Source organism: Choloepus didactylus, chromosome 7 (assembly GCF_015220235.1).
Source record: "Choloepus didactylus isolate mChoDid1 chromosome 7, mChoDid1.pri, whole genome shotgun sequence".
Taxonomy (NCBI): Eukaryota; Metazoa; Chordata; class Mammalia; order Pilosa; family Megalonychidae; genus Choloepus; species Choloepus didactylus.
The window spans coordinates 32,146,474-32,160,978 of NC_051313.1; the positions used below are offsets into that span (position 1 = coordinate 32,146,474).

General features: G+C 39.9%; 2 protein-coding genes across 6 annotated transcripts in view; both read left to right on the forward strand.

The window, feature by feature from the left end:
• The first annotated feature begins 344 nt into the window (after nt 1-344).
• On the forward strand, nt 345-1,076 carry LOC119540921 (sodium/potassium-transporting ATPase subunit beta-3-like). Its single transcript, XM_037844823.1, has one exon. The coding sequence runs from the start codon at nt 345-347 to the stop codon at nt 1,074-1,076; it is 732 nt and encodes a 243-aa protein (XP_037700751.1).
• A 6,947-nt stretch (nt 1,077-8,023) lies between these two features.
• Nucleotides 8,024-14,505, forward strand: part of ROS1 (ROS proto-oncogene 1, receptor tyrosine kinase) — a 132,973-nt gene continuing 126,491 nt past the window's right edge. For 2 of the 5 annotated variants that reach the window (XM_037843311.1, XM_037843312.1), the window contains exon 1: nt 8,032-8,442. In XM_037843311.1, coding sequence (XP_037699239.1) covers nt 8,320-8,442 — 123 coding nt within the window. In that variant the 5' untranslated portion in view covers nt 8,032-8,319. Of the gene's footprint in view, nt 8,443-14,505 lie in introns of all 5 variants that reach the window. The other 3 variants (XM_037843309.1, XM_037843310.1, XM_037843313.1) reach the window with 2 other exon arrangements.

A 14,505-nucleotide genomic window follows, 5' to 3' on the forward strand; every position in this document is an offset into this window, starting at 1 on the left:
GTGTCAAACACCAAGGTCTTAGCTGAAAATAAAATTTTAATTTGATGATAATATTGTGGGTACACACTGCAGACCACAAACTGAATTTAATTTCTGTTTTCAGCTTCTGTTCCTCTGAGCTAGGACCCTGGCTTTTGAAACTCAAAAGCCGTTTAGCTTTTGAAACTCAAAAGTCGTTTAGCTTTTGAAACTCAAAAGTCGTTTAGCTGAGTCGGCTCGAGAGCTCGCTGCAGCAAGGAGGCGTCTCGGGCTCTGCGGCCCGCCTGAGCCCGGCTGCTCCTCCGCGCTGTTGGCCGCCTCCACCCCGCGGCCGCGGCTCATCTCGCAGCCCTCACACACACACCATGACCAAGACAGACAGGAAGACCTTAACGGACAGCCTGGCCCAGCGGAAGCTCTTCGTCTGCAGCCCGACCACCGGAGAGTTCCTGGGGCGCACCGCCAAGAGCTGGGGTTTGATCTTGCTCTTCTACCTAGTCTTCTATGAGCACCTGGCTGCACTCCGCACGTTCACAATGTGGGTCATGCTTCAGACTTTGAACGGCGAGCTTCCAAAATATCGTGACCAGATTCCTAGTCCAGGACTTAGGGTTTTTCCAAAACCATTTACTGCATTGGAATATACAATCAGTTTGTCTGATTCAGGCTCCTATAAAGCATACATTGAAGACCTTACTAATTTTCTAAAGCCATATGATTTAGAAGAACGGAGGAATCTCACAGTCTGTCCTGATGGAGTACTTTTTGAACAGAAGGGCCCAGATTATCAGGCATGTCAGTTTCCTGTTCACTTACTTGAAGAATGCAGTGGTAGGAGAGATCCTGATTTTGGCTATTCCAGAGGAAAACCTTGTGTTCTTGTGAAAATGAACAGAGTAATTGCATTAAAGCTTGAAGGAAAACCAAGGATAATGTGTGTTCCCAAGGATGGAAACACTACAGTTTTATCAATTTATCCTTGCAATGGAATTGTAGACTTAAAATATTTTCCATATTATGGAAAAAAATTGCATGTGGGATATTTACAGCCAGTAGTTGCTGTCCAGCCAGTCTTTAACAGCACCAAGAAAAGGTGACAGTTGAGTGCAAGATTGCTAGGGCACCCAACCTAAAAAGCCAGGATGATCACAACAAGTTTTTGGGATGAGTTGTGTTCAAAATCACAGTGAATGCATAGTATTAGTAGAATATTTCCACAGAGTAAATTTCATGTTGTCTTGTCTTCATTTTGTATCAGTTGAACCTCCCATTCTAGAATTATGAGACCACCTTGGAGAAAGGTGGGGTGGGTACCTGACACTGGCATAACATCATAATGTGCTTCCAGATTGTACTGTTCAGTGTCCTCCAAAGCAACTGCTTATTGCCTCTGTTACCCTTTGAACCAGTGTAAGGTGTAAAGACATTGCATTGGGGACTGGTAAATACCTGATTCAGAACATGTGTAATGGGAGTCTTGTCCTGTTTTTATGGGTTTAATTGCCAGGTGTCTAAAGCTTAATGTGCTATGCTCTGTAATTATTTTATGGATTTAACACTGGTTAACTGTTGCATTTTGATGCCAACAAGTTTTAGGGATAAAATGATAAAAGAATAAATGGTACCTGACCAACATCAAGTGACTTTATAGCTGCAATAAATGTGGTTGTGTGGCGATCCTGAGGTTCTGTATGTTGGGGAGGAAAAAAGAAAATAAAAATTCATTTGAAAGTGTTAAAAAACAAGTCAATTAGTTGACATTTTGGTTCTCTGCTTTCTGTGGTATAATTCCTCCCCTGAGGCATGAAGATGATATGCACTGGGTGCAAGGGACTTAAATGGGGGACAGGGCTCTTTGATTAATGTTGCAAAATATTATCCCACCAGAGTTTATATTATTGCCTCAATGATATCCATTTGTGCTGTGGCAAATATGACCAGGCTTGTGGCTCTGAAAATGCAGTGAGACGAAGGCAGGAGTATGTGCTTGAATGTTGACATGGCCTCTTGTGCCAGTTTGGATGTATTATGTCCCCCCAAAAGCTATGTTCTTTGATGCAATCCTTTGGGGGCAGATGTATTAGTGCTGATTAGGTTGGAATCCTTTGATTGACTGTTTCCATGGAGATGTGGCTCAATCAACTGTGGGCAAGAACTCTGATTGGATAATTTCCTTGGAGGTGTTACCCCACCCATTCAGGGTGGGTTTTAATTGAATCACTGGAGTTCTATAAAAGGGTTCACAGAAGAAAGAGGTGCTGCAGCCAAGAGAGACACTTTAAAGAATGCTCAGGAGCTGAGAGTAGAGCAGTAACACAACCTAGGATCAGCAGACACCAGCCATGTGTCTTCTTAGCTAACAGAGGTTTTCCAGAAGCCATTGGCCTTCCTTCGGTGGAGGTTTATTTGTGTTGATGCCTTCATTTGGACATTTTCATGGCCTTCAGACTGTAACTTTGTAACCAAATAAAACCCCTTTTTAAAAGTCAATCCATTTCTGGTATTTTGCATAACAGCAGCATTAGCAAACCAGAAAACCCCTCTCTAGCATAATGATGCAAAAGACAGTGAGTCTGTATTTTAGGGTTTCTTTAATGACTGTAAAATTTCTTTTTCTTGGAGTTCTAGAGTGTTGACATAGAGTGCAACTGAATTTGTAATATACACTTTACATTTCTAAGGAAATATAATTTCAGATCTCATAGAAGCATTTGATGATACCAAATCTATTCTGTTGCTAACCAGTTTTAGAGCTCATTCACATGAAGCTGGGGTAGGAGATAGGGATCCTATTAGCAATTTCCCCTTTCAGGATACCACTCACTGATTCAATCTACGAACAAAGCCATTATTTCAGAATGTGATCTCTTAACTGCAGAATTGATCCCATGGTAAAGTTGATTAATTATAAGGGGCTATACAGAAGTTTCAGTCTTTTTTTGTTGGAATAGAAATTTTAATGCTTATGCCTAAAATTTTGTCCAATGACCCTTTGCAGAAGCACATATGTTTTGGTGAAATCTTGTCATATATTTAGAGTATACTGATTTGAGAGGATTTTGGAGACTGTAAGTCCTATCCTGGTGCAGAATATTTTAAAAATTTCTGTTTTTTTTAAAATTGGTGAGACATTTACATGGTTCAAAATTCAGACATTACAAATGGGTAATCAGAGAAATCTCTCTCTCTCTCTTCAAGAGACAACCACAGTTGCCTGTAAACAGGCAGTCCTCACTTCTAATGGCAGTGCAGGCCTGTGAAAATGACTGTGCAAGCTGAAATCATGCAAAGTGATCTTAATAATGAATAGGAAAATTTTACAATTGTCCCTTGCCTCTTCTAATCCTACAATTTAGGATTCAGAGCAAGCATGTTTTCCATGCCTCAGCAAATTGTCATACTCCTTTCTAAGTTTGGATCAGCTTCCAAAATTTTATCCACTGCATTTTCAATGTCATGAGATAGCTCCAAGAGGTCCTTTAAGGTGAAGATTTTTGCTGGTGTCATTTTATCTTGGACAGCTTCATCCTTATTGTCAAAACCACTTTCCTCAATTTCACCAAGTTCCTTTTCACTTTGTTCTTCTGGCTGCACATCTACAGACTGGGGAACGGCAGCAGTAGTGACATTCTCACACTCACCTGTGTCTTCTATACTTCCATTTATGTTCAATTTGAATTCTACTTCCAGTGTTATCTCTTTACATTCTTTGCTGCATTTTTATCTTTATTGGCTAATTCCCTCTTTCAATTAACCATTTTTGAAAATGCTGTTTTGCAAAATTTCACATGCAAGTTTCCACTGGGAGACAAGGAGGCCACAAATTACAGGCTTTGCTATCCGTGTGTGAACTGAATAACTGATGAGCAGTGACCAATCTCTGATGGCTTTTAAAGGAGCAATGTGATGGGTCACTGATCATGATGTGCACATGATTTGTGGACTGAAGAGCTGGTAGCTGAAGCTTGGACTTCATAATAAGTACTTTACGTAATTACCCATGGTGTAATCATCCATGGAGTACAATAAACTTGTTCACTGCACCATCATATAGTTGTGCATTCATCACTACAATCCATTTTTGAACATTTTCCTTACACCAGAAAGAATAAAAATAAGAATAAGATATAAAAGTTAAAAAGAACACTCAAATCATTCCATCCCCCAACCCCACCCAAGTTTTCATTTAGTTTTTATCCCCATTTTTCTACTCATCCATCCATACACTGGATAAAGGGAGTGTGATCCACAAGGTTTTCATAATCACACTGTCACCTCTTGTAAGCTACATAGTTATACAATCATCTTCAAGAGTCAAGGCTACTGGGTTGGAGTTTGATAGTTTCAGGTGTTTATTTCTAGCTATTCCAATACGTTAAAACCTAAAAAGGGATATCTATATAGTGCATAAGAATGCCCTCCAGAGAGACCTCTCAACTCCATTAGAAATCTCTCAGCCACTGAAACTTTATTTTGTTTCATTTCACATCCCCCTTTGGGTCAAGAAGATGTTCTTAATCTCACGATGCCGGGTCCAGATTCATCCCCGAGAGTCCTATCCTGTGTTGCCAGGGAGATTTACACCCCTGGGAGTCAGGTCCCACGTAGCGGGGAGGGTAGCACATTCACCTGCCAAGTTGGCTTAGCTCGGAAGAGGGGGCCACATCTGAGCAACAAAGAGGCACTCAGGGGGAGACCCCCTAGGCAGAATCACAAGGAGGTTTAGCCTCTCTTTTGCAGTAACGAGCTTCATAAGGGCAAGCCCCAAGATAGAGGGCTCCACATACCAAACTGTCAGTCCTCAATGTTTGTGAGAACATCAGCAACAACCCAAGTGAGGAAGTCCAATACTTTCAAATCTTCCCCCGGCTCCTCAGGGTGGCCCTGCATATATATTTTTATTCTCTGCCCAAATTACTTTGGGATGTGTTGCTTTTTCACACTAACCTATACAAACCTACCAGATGTCACTTGTATTCAAAGTTCCATGTAATTATGGTGTTTGAACAACTTGAGTGTACAAATTAAATTGTTTAGAAAGTATAGATCCTGCACCAAATAAACATCTCTTCCCTTGATCTCACACAGAAGTTGAAGTTTTAAAACAGTCAGGATCATCCTTTGCCCTTTGGCCCTTATTTGCCCTAGTTCTAACCAGATCTGCTTCATTCATATCTCTAATTGAAGTCTGGATTCTTTTTTAGCTTTTTTGCTGTATGCGCTAATACTGACATTCATATCTGCCAAGCTCTAGCTCTTGTGTCACACAGATACCCAACGTTCCAGAGACTGACCAGGTTATATACAAAGGGATCAACATCTCGGAATTTGGAGATAGCTATTACAACTCAGGAATAGATGTGACTGGTGTAAGAGCTTACAATCTAGGGACCATTGCAATAAGCATTCCCCTGATAAGTTGTGCTCTAACATTCAATTCTGAGTTTGCACATTGTAGTTAGTCCATATTAGTGAGGCATTATAATGTTTGTCTTTGTTTCTGGCGTACTTCACTCAAAATGCTGTCTACAGGATCCATTCACCTTGTTGCCTGTCTCACAGCTTCACTCCTCGCAGGTGCTCAATATTCCATTGTATGCATACACCACAGTTCACCATTCTGCTCCTCTGCTGATGTACCTTTAGGCCACCTCCACACATTGCAAATCATGAATACTGCTTATATCAGTGTGCAAATGTCCATACATGGCCCTGCTCTCAGATCTTCCAAGTACATACCCCATAATGAGGTTGCAGGACCTTATGGCCCCCACATACTTAGCTTCTTGTGGAACCACCAATCTGTCCTCCAGAAAGGCTACACCATTCTGCCTCCTAACCAACAGTAAATAGGTACATCCCTTTCTCCATGTTTTCTCCAGCACTTGTATCCCATTTATATTTTTTCCTACAATTTTGTAGAGATATATTCACATACCATACAGTTATGTACAGTGTACAATCAATTGTTCATGGTATCATTATATAGTTGTGCATTTATCACCACAGTCAGCACTTGAACATATTGATTTCTATGAAAAAAGTTTTTTTTTTTAAAAGAAGAATAAAAAAGATAATAAAAAGAAAAATAAAATGTCATACAATACAATGTAATAGTAAGGTCAGACAACAACACTGCTATGAAGAATCCCATATCTCTCCCTTATATCCCCATCTCATATACATTTAGCTTTGGTGTATTGCCTTTGGGTTACTGAAATTTGAACCATGTAGTTAGGGGTCTGATGTTATTTAACTAAACCACAGTAATCGAAATTTGTGCTTATCAGAATCATGCAAAGCAACAACTGCCTGTAAGGTGACATACGGTATTTTCCAAAAATGGCACAACAATCTCTCCGGTCCTCCCTGTTCTTCTAGAACCTTGCCATTCCCACATCAAGAGGTGAGTCTAATCCTCCTCTCTGCAGATCTGGGCAGGTTTGTGATTCTCTTGTAATCAGTAGAATGTGTCAGAAGCGACTCCTGTGCTTTTTGATGCTGGACCATACAAGACGGTACAGCTTCTGCTTCGGGAGCTGGGATGCGTTCACCAAAGCTCTAAGCCGCCATATAAGCCATCTGATGAGCCAGATACCGCTGTGCTGTGAGGAGGTCCAAACAAGCCCACGTGAAGAAACCGCATGGAGAAAATTACATGGATTTATTGATCCAGTATCCTATTATTAAAGCTTTTGTTTGTTTCCAATTTTTTGCTGGTACAAACAATACTGCAAAACGAAGTGGACACACTTCATTTTACACAAGTACAAATCTATGTGCAGGTTACCTTCTAAGAACCAGAATCAGCACACAACCTTGAAATGGGAAGGGTACTTCTTGTTCACATCCCTCAAAAATGTCAGATGAAGTGACATAGAAGAATGAACTTAGGTTTTCAAGGAAGTGTTTGGTGGGTCCATTTTGCTAGCGAAGTAAAAGTTACAAATGTTATTTGTGCTAATAAGGCAAAAGACAGCCAAAGCCACAGGAAGGAAGATAAATTTGGGGGCAATGAGAAAAACTTCTTGGGCAAGGTATTTAATTCTTTGATCCAAGTGTATTTTGTAGAAAGCTGGCCATATTCCAAACAAGAAATTGGGTGGCTGCATATTTTTAAATCTATATTCCTTAAAATAAAGAAAATGAACAAAGAACAGGTTGACCTCAGGAAATTAAAAAAAAAAAAAGATTTAAACGTCAATGTGGGGCTCAGCGTCCATTCATCTTTAAGTTGTATGCCAGTTTTGTCTATATTTACTGAAAAAAAACATTCAGCTCAAACCAAAAACTCTTTGTTGCTCATAATTAAAACCTCATGACATTAAGGAATAGCATTTGGTGTAATTTATTTAAGAAGACAAGGAAATTCACTTGGCACATTAGATTGTCATAAAAAACAAAAAACAAAACAAAAAAAACCACCACTGCACAAAAAATCTGGCTTTAAAGAGTTAATAGTCAGCAATCTAAAAAGTAGCTTTCCAGAATGACTCACTTCTGTACTTGCAGACTTCAAATTCTTTGTCTTAGGCTTCAGCTTAACTGTGTTATCTTGATGCTAGGCTAATTGAACTTCAGTACACTACTTCTCTTTCAAGGCAGCCACACTTGGACATATCTTGGAGCTCTCTGGTGGCTGGTTTCAGCTCTGTGTCTCACCAGACCTGATAAGGCAGTGTTTTAGTTAATATGTAGTAAAATTCTGAGAGTGCTTTAATAAATGTCCTTGACTTTAACTCACCCTCAGAGTATTTGTTTCCTAATTGCAGCTTTATTTGTTCTTTAGTTTTAAAATATGAGTTTAGTTTCAAAAGCTCTGTTTCCCTTTCTGCTGCATTGCTTGATTTAGTCACTTGTATTTTTCTGTAATTTTTATTATAATCATGCAGCAGTTTGCTAAAACATAGATGGATGGTCAAAACCCGATTTCTTGCATAGCTGAACCAACCCACACAGGAGTAAAGTGGTGAGCGATCCACCGACGCGTTCCAGGTTCAAGTGTGCACGTGTCACACGCTGAAATGCAATTTGCATTTTTTACTTTATTTACCTTCCATGTGAAGTGCTCTTCTAAGATCTAACCTTTAGTCAGTGAGTGACTTTCATTTATGGGAGTAAAAGGAAGTTATGAAATAGCTGTATGTGAATGTTACAAGTTATCGAGGATCTCTAAAAGGCCAAAATATTCGTTTAAAAGACAAAGATATTCTAATATGTCAATACAAAACAAAAAATCTTCTGACCACTCAGTTGAGGTGATGAAACCCAAAGAATTCATGTAGCAAAATGGAGGAAATTAGAAGAATGGCCATCTAACAATCCGTCATTGGGGAAGTGATGAAGAACATTTACTGGCTTATTCTGAAACTTGTTAAATTTGCGACTCTTGGCTGCATATGGATTTCTGTGGTGCATTGTACAGTCTTAAACAGCTGCCTAAAGTCATGTGTAGTTAACCTGGTAAGTTTTACTAGTTTAATATTTATCTTTGCAGGTGCCAGAACATGCAGAATTCAACTTGTTATAGCTGATAGAATTATTTTGTGATGTTTTCTCATGAGAAGTGTGTCAAGGCAAGAAAGATTGTTTTTCTGAAGTATGTTAGGAATTCTTATAATTGCAAAAAGTGGGGCAAGGCTATTTTATTTTCTTAAGTTATCTGTTCATAGATTTTTTTTAGGGGGGGAGGCTGGGGATTGGGTAAAGAAGGCTTAAATAGAATCAATTTTGCATGCTTTAAAAAGTCCCAATTCAAACTCATTTATTACAAAATCATTTATCTTGGTCTTGAAGTGTGAACTAGATTTGGCCACAGGGTAATGCCTTTTAATTAGTTCCAGACAGATTATATTATTCATATTGTGAATGGATGACTATTTAGGGAGTTGGATGACCAAGGAAGCAGATGTATTTGCCACATAAAACAACATTTTCATTTAAAAGCAAGACACTTGCAAATCTCTTTATTTCTATGTGTGCATTTGAACTTTTTCAGTGAGTTTTTTGATAAGGAAATTTGTGTTTTCTTCTCATTTCTGGGTGTCTTGTCTCCTATACAAATAGTATCAATTTTTTTTTTCAGTTACAGTGATTTACTTGTGCTTAGAACAGCCACTAATTCAACTTTAAAACCCAAATATCCAAAATATAAACATATATACAAATATATACAAAATATACAAAGATACACAAAATATTACAATTAAAAGTACAATCTTTTGTGTCCCTTATGTGAAAATATCCAGGGAAAGGCACACTTCTTGTATCTAAAGAGAAAGGAAATAGCATGATAGCTTACATTTGACACTATTTAGAGTTATACTTTTAAAAATAATGAAAGCACCAAATACAGTATTCATCATTGTGCTAAACTATTGGAGAAGGAATCTTGTGGTACATTAAAAAAGAAATTAACTTGCTACATTCTTTTGGTTTAATTTAAACTGCAGTGTAAAACACTCCTTAGGCTTACAATGGGTAGTAGCAATTTTGTTTCTTACAGTTTGATATTTCTTATGGATCTTTACAGCAGACTCCACTGCCATATTAGTCCAGAATTGTGTACGTCAGTGTTTTATAGTTGTGACCCAAATTGAAAAATGGAAATGGGTGTTCTTATATGTTTTATTTCTTTAAAATATATTTTTATTTTTCTCTAATAATAACAGTAAATCATCTTTGTTGTGAAATATTTATAGTAGAGAAGAAATAGAGAAGTATAAAGTTAGGAAAAAACTACAATTCCACCACTATTAATGTTTGGTTGTATTTTCTTTCAGTATTTTTCTTGCAAAAATATATACATATATATATATATTACACACAGTTGTGCACCTAGCTTTTTCACTTAGCTTTTCCCCATGCCCTTAAGTTTTTTTTTGTTTTGTTTTGTTTTGTTTTTGTTTTTGGAAACAGGGTCTTTAATATATTCAGAGCGTTCAATCATATGAATGACTACCTTAAAATGTTTGTTAATTCCCCTACTATTGATTGTTTCCATTATGACAGTCCTCATTTTATTTTATTTATTTTATTTTAGTTTTGTCTTTTGTTTTCTTATTTTTCTGTGTGGGCTCCTTGATGTCAGGGTTTGGCAGTAGCAGTAGACAGTTTGTTCCCTTGTGGAGTCGCCTTCCGTTCGCCGCCTCCAGACAAGCACACAGCTGATGTGGCGACTGCCAGAGAGACGGTATCTGCCAATCTGGCAAATGCATGTAGTAAACGTCCCCCATCTGGGCCTCCCACTTGGGGGCTGGAGGGACAAAAACGAAGTGGCTGAGCATTGGAATAGACCCATGGATCAGGGGAGGGTATTTTAAAGTGTCACATTTATTAAATTGTTTGAAATTTTCATCTGTGCCATCTTATTTACATTTGCTTTGAAGGTCGTCTTTGAGTTCACTGGGTGGTTCTTGATATTGAGGCATCTTTTCTTTAAAAACAAAATAAAACGAAACAGTTTTTTTTTCCGAGGAATGTTAGAATTGCTGGAAGAAGCACAAATCATATTTCTGTGCTTAAGCGTGGATATTGTGCATTAATTGAGGGAATGGCATGTATTAGTTGCATGTATAAGCTGACAACATTTTCAATTCTATATGCCATGTGCTGCCAAAAAAACAAACAAAAATATAAGTTAAATTTCTTCAGAACACTGAGATTGTGAGATCCTTTAAGAAAAGGAAAAAAAAATCAAAACACTTTTTCTGAGTAATACTTCTCAGCAACTGAGAAACCAGTGTTGAGAAGTACTGCCTTAGAATTATCAGTTCAATTCAGTGAAGGTTCCTGAGCTTCTATGTGTAGTCCTCTCCATGGTGGGTGAAATTGGGAATACAAAATAGTAAATGATGTAATAGCTGCCCTCAAGGAGGTTACAACATGTTGGCATGTTGAGAAGTTGAGGTTTCAAACACTAAATAATTAGAAGTTATTACAAATACAAGGTGTTACAGTTTTTACAATACTGGAGAATGATGCCAGTACATTTTTATTTTGATACGCATCTATAGTTTTGAAGGAATCAGTAGAAAGACTATTAGAAACAATAGAGTTCAGAAGTTTTTTATGTTAAAAAGTAATGTGCAACAATTAATACCTTTTTAATATATCAACTTAAAACTTTAAAACCAGATGATGGAACAAAGTCATAATTGAAAAATTCTATGAAATATCCAGAAATTAGCACAGCTTGTACTGGTGTAGGAATAGGCAGGTCATTAAAATAGAATACAGTACAAAAATAAAACCACAGATATAGGGGAGTGTGGAATATGACAAAGATGTCAATTCAAACCAATGAGAGACTAGCCATTTCGAAAAGAAAGTGAATCCTGACATCACTCCCAGATTCAAATAATTTCCAAGTGATATAAAAAAAGATATAATTTACATACAAGCAGACAAATAAGAAAAACAAAACAAAACTACATACCATGAAAATATTAGAAGAAATAGGAGTGAGTATTTTTATAATCTTGGGATAGGGAATGATTTAATAGCCTAATTCAAAAATCCAAAATCCCTAAGAGAAAATATCAGTAAACTTGACTACTTAGAAACTTAAACTATTTATTGTATGATGATAAATAAATATAATACAATAAAAACAAAGCCAAAAAAAATGAAAAAAAAATTATTGCACATGTTACAACTTTAACAACCCTTTATACATATAAAAGCATTTGCAAATCAGTCAGAATGAGAAAGCAAGCTTAGAATAGGAGCAACCATTTCACAAATGAAGAAACATAAGTGGCTACAAAGCTTGTGAAAAATGTTCAACTGTGCAATCACAGAGTTGCAAAATAAAAAGATTTTTCTTTTACCAGACTGGCAAAAATAAAAATATTTATAACAGTATTGGCAAAAGTGTAGTTAAATTGGCACTTTAATTATCCATTGGTTGGGATGAAAATGGATAGATTTCTAGAAAACAATGTATTACTAAATAACAAAGCTTAAAAGGGAAAATATTTTAACCCTTCAAGTACATGTCAAGACATTTATCTGAGATTATTGCATAGCTAATCAAAAACATGTATGTAAAATATTGTTTATAGCACATTTGTTACATATGCTGAACTATAAAAATTGATACATTATTTAATTAAATCCTCACAAAACCTTATGAATTAAATAGTATCCTATTTATGGCCCAGATGAGAACACTAAGTTTACACACTACAGGTAACTTTTAAAACATCATATCGGGAGCAAGTGGTGTATGTGGGATACAAATGCAGATCATTTCTTCTCTGTTCCATTTATTAGTGTAGGAAGTGAAGAATGAATTTAGTTCCGGCTAAAGTGGGCAGGACGGAAAAGCTGGTGCCAAGAAGTTTGTGTTAGATTCAGAGGATTTAAGACCTGGGACTGAGATTGTTTCTTGGAAGCAGATCATTGGAGCCGCTGGAGCTAGGGTGAACTGGTGGGCAGCTGCGGTCGGGGTTACTGCTTCTAGGGGGAGTGGCGGCCGGTAGCCGAGCCCTCAGCTCTCGGGGCTGCTTAAAGGTTACCGGCGGCGGGGGCTCTTTCCCGGAGGCGAGGGCGAGGCGGAGGACGTTGGCCAGAGTCCTCGGCGAGAGGCGTGCAAGGAGGGCGGCGATAAGGACAAAAACACTCTTCATCCAGTAGGGGTATGCGCCAAAGAGATTTATTCAGGGGTGATTACAGGTTATATAGGCTGGTAAGAGGGGCAGGGCTGGAAAGGAGGTGAAGTAGCCTAAAATGGCAATATTGAAGGGAGAGGGGCTAGGATTGGTTCTGAGAGGATTCAGGAGCCGTTGCAGCGGGCGGGGGTTGTTCTGGCCACGGTGCATGCGCGCTGGCGGTGGCAGGAGTGGCCTTGGCACCCGGGAGCGAGTGGGTAAGATAAGGAAGTGGGGAAAGGGCAGTTGGGAGAAAGGCGGTTTCCTCCGGCAAGCCTCCCCTGCCAGTGGCATTTTGGGTGAGGAAAAGGGAGCTGCCTTGACCTCGCTCCTCAGGCTCGGGGGGGCTGCAGAGGGCACTCACGCCCGTACCTACTACCCTCCCCAGGGGGTGATCAGGTCCCCTGGCCCAGGCCTGGTAAGTCGAGGCACAAGCTCAGTCCCCGCAATTCCCCTTTCTTTTCTAATTAGAGGAAGAGGCTTTACCGGAGAGGTCCGCTAAGGGTGAGGGAAGGGGGAGGTCAGGGAAGGGAAAAAGGGGTTGACGGTGGCTCAGCGAGGCTGTAGCTCAGTGTTGGTGTGGTGCCCGGGCGCTTGACAATGGCTCCGCTGCAGCGGGCTGGGAGAAGGTGAGGGGTTTAAAGTTCAGGGGTTTAAAGTTCAGGGGTTTAAAGTTCAGGGGTTTAAAGTTCAGGGGTTCAAAGTTCAGGGGTTCAGAGAAGCTGGAACTCGAGGTGAGAGCGATGTTCAGGTGATTGAGAAGGGCCTCGCGGTCGGCGGGTTGACCGGTGGCGTTGAGGTCGCGGAGGGTTGGCTGTCATCTTGGAGTGGGGGGCGTCAGAGGTGGCGAGTCGCTGATACTGGATTTGCACGAACGAGGAAAAAAGGGCATCTGTTTGTTTTCTTACAAGCTGGACAATTTTGCGGATGATGCAGGGTCCTAAGATGAGAGCTAGAATAATTATTAATAGGGGGCCAAGAAAAGGAAGGATGTATGGGAGGATGGGAGTGAAAAAACTGGACCAATAATTGGTGGCTTCACGATCTCTTTTACGCTTTTCCAGTCCCTCTCGGACCCTTCTCAGGCTGTCCTCGACGAGACCTGTGGAATTGGCATAAACACAGCACTCTTCTCCTAGGGCAGCGCAGAGGCCTCCTTCTTTGAGGAGGAGAAGGTCAAGACCTCGGCGGTTTTGGAGCACGACTTCAGAGAGGGAATTGACAGAATTTTTTAGATGGTAAATAGCGTTTTGTAAGTGACGAATGTCCTCGTCAACAGCCGCCCTGAGGTGAGTTAGGGCGGAGCCTTGACTGGCTAGTGCAGCGATTCCGGTGCCAGCGCCGGCAAGACCTAGGAGGGAGGCAATTGTAAGGACGGTGATGGGCTCTCGCTTTTGCAGAAGGGCAGGAGCTGCAGTTCTTTCCAGACGGAGGAAGAAGTCTTCTTCGCTGTGGTATAAGACCCTAGGGATAAGGACAATTAGGAGGCAAGTTTCTTTATATTCACTGATGATATTCGTGCTGAGACAGGGAGTAAGTCCTGTAGAGGAGCAGAGCCATTGGGAGGAGTTATGAGGAATGAGAAATTTTGCCGAGCTGCTGGGAGATGAGTAGCTGGCACAGGCAGTGAGGTCGGGAGAGTTACTGGAGCGAGGGCGGACGCACTTTCCCGTATAGGAGACTGAATGAAAGGTCAGGGGGACGGCAGAGGTATTCCAACTGCATTCCGAGGGGCTGTCTTCTGTGTTTTCTGAAAAGGAGAGGTTGGAGGCAACGGGCTCGTACAGTGAGGAAGAGGTGGAGAGGCAGAGCCAGCAGGAGGAGGTAAAATTGGGGTTGGAGGAGTTCACTGAGGCAAAGGCGGCTTGGATGA

Bases quoted from the DNA above. Each gene is read 5' to 3' on its own strand.
- LOC119540921 (XM_037844823.1), top strand. From the start codon at position 345: ATGACCAAGACAGACAGGAAGACCTTAACGGACAGCCTGGCCCAGCGG.